The 11,351-nt window shown below is 39.3% G+C and overlaps 2 protein-coding genes across 3 annotated transcripts; one reads left to right on the top strand and one right to left on the bottom strand.

The window, feature by feature from the left end:
* Positions 1-4,013: 4,013 nt before the first annotated feature.
* Positions 4,014-9,742, bottom strand: RB195_013501 (uncharacterized protein; the record flags this gene model as incomplete). 2 transcript variants are annotated; one of them, XM_064203348.1, is made up of 14 exons in its annotated part: positions 4,014-4,112; positions 4,280-4,389; positions 4,891-5,047; positions 5,326-5,454; positions 5,521-5,581; positions 5,679-5,815; positions 5,959-6,065; positions 6,153-6,279; positions 6,454-6,585; positions 7,088-7,240; positions 7,345-7,517; positions 8,433-8,581; positions 9,598-9,615; positions 9,726-9,742. In XM_064203348.1, 14 exons carry the CDS (start codon positions 9,740-9,742, stop codon positions 4,014-4,016), a joined length of 1,569 nt encoding a protein of 522 aa, XP_064059229.1. The 2 variants fall into 2 exon arrangements, with proteins under 2 accessions (XP_064059229.1, XP_013304190.2); XM_013448736.2 differs by lacking the exons at positions 8,433-8,581; positions 9,598-9,615; positions 9,726-9,742 and having other exon boundaries at positions 7,345-7,500.
* RB195_013502 (uncharacterized protein) lies at positions 8,420-9,052 on the top strand (the record flags this gene model as incomplete). The annotated part of the gene is made up of 1 exon (XM_013448737.1): positions 8,420-9,052. One exon carries the CDS (start codon positions 8,420-8,422, stop codon positions 9,050-9,052), a length of 633 nt encoding a protein of 210 aa, XP_013304191.1.
* Positions 9,743-11,351: the final 1,609 nt, after the last annotated feature.

Raw genomic sequence — 11,351 nt, 5'->3', positions numbered from 1 at the left:
TTACAATTTAAAAATTACGAGGACGTCAAGGACCCCGTTGTGACAAAACCGCAACGAAGTGCGGAGGTTTCGACAGCAGATTACATAAAAATATGTAGTGTTTCTCATTCGTTATATCCGAAGCTTTCAGCAGTTTGGAAGTCAAAAGCGTCCAAATGTCCACATGAGTGCTCGGGTGTACGACTTTCTAAATGCAACGCAGCATAGTTCCAGATAGTCATTCTGTGGCAGAGGAAACTACATCTTACAGTTCATTCTTAAATTTCCATGAAATCAAGCTTCTTCTATGGTTCTACTTTTAGTATATCTATTCTGTTCTATTGCACTGTTGTCGCATGACTATTTCAAAAAATCGAATCGATTTGTCAATAGTGAATGTACGATGGTGGAAACGGATTATGTACGTTCTATTGATCTGAATCGGTTCTTTTCTTGCCATTGGATTGCAACATGAATTTCATTTTGTAGTAATGTCACTAGCTCTACTTTCGATCCCATTCGTGTGAAAAATTACTTCTAGTGGTTGACGTACACAGAGTTCATAGAGCAAATATTTAACGAGAGGAAAAACTGGGCTTGGGTTAGTTCGCGCAGTAGCGATCCTTGAACGAAGGTTCAGTATGGAAGTCTGACCGATTAATGCTTGAGATACTCTCGAAAATCAACTTAAGAGAAGAAAAAATCATGCAGTTCACTGCATTACATCATACATATTCACAAAATTTCTCGTACTAAGAACGTTTATTTTCTATACATAACTTTCTTATTTGGGAGAAAATTGTATCGAATACTTCCTTGTCATAGACTTTGTTCTTTCTCTACAATACGCAAGACAGGTCACTGGAAAAAAAATCTCTTTTGATATCTCCAAGTTATTACTATCTCTTCTTATGGGCCGTGAAAAAAAAAAACTGCTTCAAAATTACGACAAAGTTACTGAATGTAGGGTTACTCATAAAGATGCTGCCGTTTTAACAAAGGACAGAATTTATTTTAAAGACAAAGCTACAACGGCTTGATTTCAGAAAAGTTTTTCAATTTCATCAATAGCTCATACAATCACCTAAGCAAAGAATGGATTCCCTACTTGAAACATTCGGCCTAGGCTTGAGCAAAAGAACTTTGGCTCCTAATTTTGCACTTCTCGCGAGTCTTGATTTCCCCTCTCCCACAAAATGAGTATTCAAAAGGACAGACCAAAATTATGGTGGTCAACCATTGTGCTTTATAGATGTCAGAGCCAAAACATCACAACTCCAAAGTAATAAGTTCTCAAATGGCTATGTATGGATCTTCGACTACTCCTCCAACTCATCGTTGTCAACCACTGTTGATCACCTTTCGTTTTCTTCATCTCCTAAGAACTATTCCAAAACTAATTCTGGCATCACCCTTCACTAATGACGCCTCTTTAATGCGATATGATTCAGCTGCGTTACCATAGAACAAAAAATCATGTATTCGATATTTTGATGGATCATTTCTAGAATGATGGCTGCATTGAAAATCAAGCAACTATAGACATTACGTATGTCGGAGAGCGCTCCAGAAAACATTCCTCTAAGTGAATTTTAAAAGTACATGAATATCTAACAGCTTATAGTTGCAAGAAATGTACGAAGATAAACGGCAATAACTTTTCGAACAACCTATAAATGTATGTGAATTAAACCTAAAAGTACCCAAAAAAATGAAATAAATGGAAATAAATAATTTCCACAGACAAATGAACTTATAAATGCATGAACTGTCAGTCTATAGAATATTTTGCTAAGATGCCGAATGAATTAGACAAATTATAATATTCTTCTGTATCTAATGTAATCTTGAAAGAATTCTAAAATATTCTTCCATACAATTAATGTTATATTATGTTATAATGCTTATTAATGTTCTTGAATCAAGCAAGCGATGATAGATACGAACCTTCGCAACTAAACTTAGGGCGAAAGTACAATTCTGCACTCTCTTATAAACATATTTTCTGTCGCATCCACTAAAATTGTATGAAGGTGAGCGGAGGTAAAAAATATATGTATAGGCGCTTTACTATACTTATTCTGAAAGTACTGTGGCTCTGTTCTGTTGTTACCATCCAACACTTCTCCTCACTGTCGCAGAGAGTGTTGAGAGGAAGCAAAACAAAACAAGCCGAAACAAGAAGGAAAGGCCTTCATGGCACAGCATAGAATAATTCCATGCTTGGATGTGCATGTGTGCTCTTTTTCCCACTAATATCGTTACCGTCTTCAGCGACCCGTTATGAATTGTCAGCAGTTGCACGAAAGACATATGACAGCTTAGATGATTTATTTGCTGACACTTTCGTGAAACTGGACAACCATGACGCCGAACTGGCTCAAAAATTTGTCATGTGGCAGAGAATATTTTTAAAAAAAAACCAACGCTTTGAAAATTCGCAGGGAAGATTGATGGTTTTGGATATGTAGCGGATGTTCAAGTCTCTCAAATGAAAAAAATACAAATCTCCTTAGCATTGCAGCAGGGATCCTAAGAGAACCAGATACACTATAAAAAATGTGTGTTTCTCCATAGCAGTGACATATTCGAAAAGTATTTGAGACGTTGAGTGATATCCACCACAAGTTCCTATGTGCTTATACCAATAAAGTTTTCTTTTAGTTCAGAATAAGAATGTTACTTCCAAACAGACTTTTGCCGATGGGTAATTCATTGGCAAAAGTCTATGCATACAACTGTATCTCTACAACAGAATGACCATTCTACCAATGCGCTCCTTCCCAGCCATGCTTCGGGGAGGAAATAAAAGCACAACGCACCTAACAAGAAACCCTTTTCAAAAGTTTTCAAATCACAAATCTTGAATTCTTCAGTGAACGTGGTTTGCCAGATTACTCCCGACTTTGGCCTCATTTCAAGCGAGCAGTTACTTAAATAAAATACTCTGAAAAAGTATCATTGAACCAAATTCACAACTTTGGAACCATGAATCACATTTTCTTCCTGATGTGATAAGTTTTATGAGTACATCAACAATAACAATTACCTATTCCAATTACACGTCTATTCAAGAAATTTGCAAAAGTTTCAACAACAAACACGCGAAAAGAAGGGATTTAAAAGAAAACAACTACGGAACAACTAAGCTATAACAATCAATACAAACAAAAACTTGAAAAGACCAAGGAATCGGACTATAGATGTTTCATCAGAGGGTAGCAGTGGTATAGTCCACGCTTTATTGTATTCTCTAGTGTTGACTACTAATAAACTCTAACGATGACACCATCAGTAGCAGCAGCAATTGATCATCGTTAACAAAAGGCTGGTTGCGATTGCATTTGTCATACGACATAATTAGGCAATGCAAATTCGGATGACATTCCATACATGGTCTAACAAAGGCATATGAAATGGAAAGCTTCAACGGAACAAGCGAGTAGTGAGAGTGAGTGAGCAATGAAACATAACGAAATGAGAGAATAATCAGGTCAGGATACGATCCGACGTCTAACAAATGGGAAACACCTAACACCTAACAAATTCGCTGGCTGAATGGGCACAAGGGTGACGGAGATAAATGGAAGTGTTGCGCCGAGCAATATATCCAGGGGCATGTAGCTGAATATTCACTGAGAGCACTACGCTCTCTCAAACTGTTGCTGAAGACTTCATAGAATTCTTACAATGTTATAAATTACCAAAAAATAACTTTCACCTCCCGACAGTTCCAAAGTTGTTTTCGTGAATTTATATTGAAAATCTACAAAACCCAACAGCAAACTGTATACCACATTTCCCTGAATATTTGCTGCGAAACAACCTGAACAATTCCTCAAGATATGACGGAATCTTAACTGTGGCTCGGGAGAAGACTCAGTTCTTCGAAGAAAGACAAAACGACACTCGATTCATCCCTCCATGACATAACAAAGGGTGTATGGTAGAATTTTAGGCACCGAGACAATGCATTTGTGACTAAGACTAGATAATGATACGAATTTAGTAGGATTTTCCTGGCTCTAATCGGTTTAGGTCGGTGCGTGTCGCCTATACCCGAATAGGCGTCCGGAGTACTTCTTCAATAACGAATGACTACTTTCTTCTCTTTGGTGTTTCATCTGTTCCTCCTAAAATGAAGAAATCGACAAGAATTTCGCTCAGACTACTGATTGCAACAAAATGATCGGCACCCTTAGATTCTCCTTACAATTCATTCTTCTACATGCATAACTTGGAAACAGTATCAAACTCATGGGATTCCATACAACGATTGTTTACAACGCGAATATCAAACCTGTTCTGCTAGATAGATCGCTCTCCGCCGGAATTCTTTTGCTGGATCAGGGAACTGAGAATAATACTGAAGCGTTGGTCGTACATCTTCTACATCAGATAAGTGAATCGCTGAAAATGGGAGAAAGTATGAAGTATTGGAAGAAACTACATCAATAAATTTGACTGAAGGGATCCTTAACTTCCACAAACAGACAACTCTACTACTAGCAATAATAGACTTCAGAAGACACGGCTTACGGAATGGACACGATTTGAAGGACTGTATATACCGCTATATATTTCGGTTAAATTTCAATAGATTGTCCATCTTGCAATCACCATGATGATAAAAACTAAGAAGGAAACGCTTAGATGAACTATTTCAGAATAGACCTTGAGCAGTACCTTGAGTGATTATTCACTACCAATCAATACATTAGAAAACCAAAATATTTCGTCATGTGGTAACTGCATTTAATACGTAGTATCAACGTAGTTGACCTTCGAGAAGCGCAATTTCAAAAGCTGATAGTGCATTTAGTTGTACCACAAAGGTGTATTATAAAAAACAGAAACAATAAGAAAATCTAGTGGAGAAACCCGGTTTTGAAAAGTTGGAATATAACTTACTCTTGAGCAGTTCGGCAAGGTCGACGAGCGAAGTGTCGTCCATGTTACCCTTCCATTCTGGCACAAGTAGAATGTTTTCTGGATTTAACTGACCCGCCTTAGCATCCACATCAATGAAAATAACTTTAGAGAGGTCACGATTCAGTTTTGATAAATCCTGAAACAATCATTTTGAAATAAAGCGGGGAAAAAAGTTCAAACCTCCACTCTTGAGTAATATGAACCTTCAAATAACAGTAAAAGCTGTGGTACCAATGGAAGTGATGGTGTGAAAAAGTCCGTGACTTATATATTAGAGCACTTCACAGAAAACTTTGATGAACAACAATTTAAAGTAACAATCACGCTGCACTATTTTTCCTTTCTTTTCTTTTTGAGAATCTAGCTTGCTTCAAGAAAAGAGAAAAAGAGGAAAAGATATTGCAAAAAATGTACCTTGACATGTTGTCCGTGCATGTACTTAGTACAATCCCTGTATAACCTGTACATTATACGTTGTTTGGGGTCAAAGGAGTCAACGACAGGATGGGCCGTCATCATGGCCTCGCTTGTGTAAATTACAACCTAAAGAAGGCATATGGACTCGAAGCATTTCAAATATGTGAGCCATGCAAGCTCGTGAAGTCCAACCTCAAAATTAGGATAGCCGACAACATCAAGGAAGTATTCCAAAGCTGGTCGTTTAGCAAATCTTAACAAAACTCATTTTGAACAGTGAGAAATGTTCAAAAGGGAAAGAAGATTCTAATCAATAGAATCCGGAGAAAAAAGAACAGCTGAATACTTACCGATACCCAGTTTTGTATGTCCAATCTGGATGAACCAGAACATTCTTCATTTCTATGACTAAAGTATATTTTGGTTGAATGTATGGATGAGGCAGGGGATCGGGAAGCAATTGTTCTCTAGCTGGCTCAACCACAAACTGAAAAATAATAGCAATAGTAAAGGTGATGGAAATTGATTCAAAAAACTATGCACTCCCTCTTCAAACAAAACATAAAACAAGCTTAAATGGTAGGTAGAAGAAGTAAGAAGAATTAGTTTAAGTATTGAGCTAAGACTCACATCTCTCCAAAGTTTAAAGCTATTTGCGATGCGATAGAAAGGCGCAAGATATGACCCAGAAAATTCGTCTGGAACAATATTCCCCGCTTCATCACGTTTACTCCGGCCTGGAAGTTTGCGCATGAAAAGGAGAACAACAACATTTACCTAAATGATGTTCTAGAAAAATAATATTAACTATCATGAAAGCTTACCATAGTACAAACAGAAGGTAACTAGACCAGCAATGCTACTTCCGAACAGTATAGCTCCACCAATACGCGTGTTACGCTCTAACCGCTTACGTCGCCTTTCCTTCTCTGCCTCCTCGTCAAATGTATGCTAAAAATGATTCTTTGAACTACGAAGATGTGTAATAAAAAAACATATTGGTTTAGAACGAGATTCACCCATTCAGAATAAGAAGACACTAAATATATCATAGCGGCTCGCACTCAAGCAAAATTCAAAGTCGAGTGAATTTTGATTTAAGAAATTAATATGTTTCCTTCTAACCTCGTCATCAGCTCCTTTTGATCCACCAGATTCGGACTGCTGTTCGGCCTTCGACAAAGTCTCCTTTAGTAAATTCAATTCTTCAATAGCCGATAGTCTTCCTGCTTCATCTGGCTTTGTTGATTTCTTTGGCTAAACGAAGACTTCACGTTCTGTCTTTTTCTTTAGCATTAGGGACACTCGTTAGTTGACAAAAAAACATGAACTACGGCCGGTATTTGAATCAAGTAGTAGATATATCCTCTGATAAAAAACGGAAATCATGAAAATGAGGACAACTTCTCACAAAAGATATATCTAGACCCCGTAGCAATTAAATATCATCATTATCAGATTATTATCCCAATTCAAAACTAGCAAAATGCAAATTCGCATCTTATATTGACACCTAAAAAATTTGTGAACACTCTCCTAAAAGGCCTAACTTGACTTTAAATATTCATAGTGTTCAAGAGCAAAATAAAATTGAAGAGTCGTAATTGGCACCTAAACTGAAGTTCACCAGTTCACCAAACAACGAAAAAGAAGATTTATGATGATGAGCATGATATCAAAAAGAAATGAATAGAAGGAAAAGCGAACAAAGTTGAAAGTGAGTTCTACGTAGCTGGTAATAAATAAAATCGTAACCAACCTCTTCTTTTCCCTTTTCTACCACTGGTTCGGATTTCGAAACAGAAGGCCGTGCTAGATCCTTCCGTTTTTCAGCACTTTCATGATCTTTGTTAGGTTGCTCTTGTGCAACAGAAAAATATTTGGCACCATTTGTGACCGCTGGGACCACAGTCTGAATCCAGAATGGATTAAGCATTGACCAAAATACAGGTGTGAAAGAAATAGCAAGAAGAAAAGAGAAAACTGAATTCAAATGTTTTTCAATCAAAAACCTACGCTTCTCGAAGGGTCCGCAAATGGACTAACAACACGAGTGTCAGCGAGAAGAGATTTAAAGGTTTTTTCGTTACAGTACGTTCTCCTAACTATAGTGCTACATATTCGTCTCGAAACCTGTTGTTGTAGACAATCCAAGACGAGCCGAAACGCCATCTTCAACGAAGTTCCGGCTAAAAATAGGGATGATACCGTTTAGCAATAGGAAGTAGGGGCCGATGTCTGACCCTGCTTAAAGAGTGTAGCTGCGTATCCACAAATAGTATGAAATCACTCAGCGCTTCTTAAGCTATTTTCAAGGAAAAAAATAACTATGAAAATCATAACGTGGATGCAAATAACAAAAAGAAGCGGGAATATGAGGGCTAGGAAGCTGTCTATCGAGAAAAGACTTGAAAAGTCGGGGAATAATGATGTAAACCGTTACCAGTGATACATCACCACCAAATAGCACGTAAAAACAAAACTGTTAGACTGATTTCTAAACCGATGAAAAAGCAATCGAAGTGAGAAGAATGGGAAATGTTTTGGAAGGAAAAGCAGTAATGTTCCACAATCTGCGATCGATTTCAAACGACGGGAAACTGGTTTTAAAATCAATGAAGCTGCCCGGTATAAAGGAAACCGGACCCCTGAAAAAAGGACCGAAACGCTATTATTAACAAGGAGTCAGATGTCAAAACGATAACGGAATCGCAGGTTCAAACCGTAAGAGCGATCATCCTAAATCACTGAAAGAATTGCAGGATTTCTCATGAATAAATCAATTGCTTCCAGACGTTTCAATGCCGTAACTGCACAGATATAGGTTACCAGATAGGACGAAATAAGATGTTCCCATTAGGCTGTATATTGTTGACACATACATTGTTGATTTCAAGGGGTTCAAAAATTACTCCTGTTTTCTTATTTCAAGTTGTGTTGACAAAAAAGAATTCTGTCAAAAGGTTATTTATTTCGAGTTCTAGAGAAAAAGAAGTCATTGTTGACGTGCCGGATAAGATTGGTAAGAAACAATTTGATATTTTGATATATTTTCAAAACATCTCTCCAACCGTGGTAAGCTTCACTTGACATGCTGAGCTCACCGGTCTCGAACTCCCCCAAGAACCTCCCAGTGGATCCGGTCACAACAGACTCGGCATTCGCTACACCGACTGCAAGAAGTGTGAAGAAGCAGTCAACAGCTGGTGGAAGCAAAACGTCCACGGATGGAAAGGCTCTCTGTCGAATCTGCCTGGATGACAGTCAGGAACACTCAAAGCTGATATGTCCATGTAACTGCAAGGGTACAGTTGCAAAAACTCACTCCTCATGCTTAGAAAAATGGGTTGAAATCACACATAATACGAACTGCCAGATATGCGGTACAGACTATGAACTCGAATCTTATGGTTGGAAAAGAATCACAGAATGGAGCTATCCACGTCCATTATCTAACGAATGGGAAGACGTGCTAGACTTCCGCTGTTGCATAGCGTGGATCATTTATTTCAGTAGATATGTCTATATGAATGCTACTTATGGAACACAGGAGACGAATCGTCAAATTGCGGAAGCAATTGGTGATGGAGTGTTCGCGAAATGTTGGTGGTTCGCATTTTGGATGAATATGATCTATTATGGATCGATCACAGTATTGCTAGCGGATCAATGGGTCACCGAGAATCGTGTCTACAGATTTCGTGATCGTCGACCAAAAAAGTGAATATGATGTAACAGAATAGTGAACATCAAAGCTACGTTTAACCATAAACATTGGTTCATAGTTCTATGACGCAATTAAACCTTAGCAGAAACAGTGCCATTAGTTAAGGTAGTAAGGAAGTAAGGAGGATAGAAAATAACTGCCAAAAATCTCAGAAAAAGTAAAATAACCATGTAGTAGAATTGTACGTTGTCCCTTAGCAAAAGATAGAATTGGTCTCCAGCAAAAATATCTAATGCAATATGACATATGTTTAAAATGTTCAATAGATTACTAACTACAACAAATAAATGTATGAACATTGAAATAAACAATATCAACAAAAACTCCACATAAGAAGTAAAAATTCAAAGTGCACGTTGCAGACGTCAAATAAGAGGCGTCAGTCGTACGTAAATGCAGAATTCCGGCGGATGTTTGTATCAGACAGTCCTTCGCAACAGGATTTCTGTGCATCAGTGCTTGCTTTGCGGTCTCGTTCCATCACATCGGACTTCTTCATCAGTGAAGTACTTCCTCAAAATAATCCTACTATTTTCGGCTACGTTTGTAGCATTGCATTTCTGGAAATGAGTTTGTTGAGCTGATTATTAAGGGGCAACCCGTTTGTAGCATTGCATTTCTGGAAATGAGTTTGTTGAGCTGATTATCAAGGGGCAACGGAGTTCCTCACCCTTTTTCACTGTACATTGACCCCACCCCCCCCCACCACCCACAACCACCACCCCAACCCCCCACCCCACCCCCCCCCAAACCAACCCCCCACCACCCCCCAACAACACCACCACCACAACACACACAACCACACCAACCACAACCACACAAACCACCACAAACAACAAAAAACAACACAAACAACACCCAAAACCACCAACCCCAAAAAACCACAACAAACACAAAACAACCAAAACACACAACCCAAAACACCCAACAACACAACCACACACCCCACAACACACCACCAAACCCCCACAACACAAACACAACCCCACCCCACAAACCCCCAACCAACCACCAACCACACCCAACAAACCCAACACAACAACACACACAACAATAAAAACAAACAACCCCCCCAACACCCAACCAACCCCAAAACACCACCACCCCCACCAAACCAACCCAACACCCAAAAAACACACACCACCAAACAAAACAACAAACAAACAAACCACACCCCCCAACCCAACCCAAAAACCCACCACCAACCACCCCCCACACAACCCCCACCACACAACCACACCACCCCCCACCACCCCACAAAAACACCACCACCCCCCCCACCACACAAACCACAACAAAAAAAAAACTAACAGTTAGTAGTCCTGCACTTTTTCTACTGTACTCTTGCTGAGGATAATTGAAATCCATTTGAGGTAGCGCTGGAACGGATACTGAACTTCTACTTCATTATGGAGATTAGTGCAATGAGTTTAGAATTCATCAGTGACCATGATGATTTTGGAAAGGAAGGTCGTACAAATGTAATTGTACATATAATTTGGCCAAAACAACATGAAGCGTCGTGAAGTTCCTCAGAGGCATCACCCCACCAATCTGAGGTGGTACGGATTTCAAGTGGAATATTTGTATACGGGATACTAGACTATGGAAAGAGGGTGATTCCGTCCGTTTCTTCCTAATTGCCGTAAAAAAACGGCTTGGAAGATGCGGCGCGAGCACAAGGCTGGCGCGCTCCAATCGAACTCATTGTAGAAAGTAACGCGCCGGGAAGCCCGAAGCCGTATCTTCCGGGCCGTTTTTTACGGCAATTAGGAAGAAATGGGCGGAATCACCCTTCTCTCCATAATCTACGATCCCGTATACGAATACTCCACCTGAAATCCGTACCACCTCAGATCCGTGGGGTGATGTCTTTAAGCGGCTCCGCTGGAAGCGGTGCGATTGGGACGGCGATTGGTATCGAAGTGGGACCATCGCGAATGGCAACGATGGATGGTGGCATCAAGGGTCCTCGATCCTAACCGCTAGGCGCCTCCGCCCCACTTGGAGCGTAGCCGCTTACGCAAGTGCGCCGTGCTTTGTGCTGCATTGACCCAGCTATAAGAGTCGACTCGTAAATGTGAGGTATATAGTGCATTTGCATAACTAAGGTAATGTGTACGGTTGCGAATTATATGGTACATGAAAAAGACCATACCTCAAGTACTCAAACAATAATTCGCTCATCACGTGTTGTCTTTCTTTTCTTTTATGCCTCAAACTCACATTTAAAAAAAAATGAATGAGCTGTTGGTGCAGTGTTGAGCGATCCATCATACTTATATTACTACTTTAC

The sequence above is a fragment of the Necator americanus genome, chromosome V, assembly GCF_031761385.1.
Source record: "Necator americanus strain Aroian chromosome V, whole genome shotgun sequence".
Taxonomy (NCBI): domain Eukaryota; kingdom Metazoa; phylum Nematoda; class Chromadorea; order Rhabditida; family Ancylostomatidae; genus Necator; species Necator americanus.
Note: the sequence above shows the minus strand (reverse complement) of the source record. Positions and strands in the feature narration are given on the sequence as shown.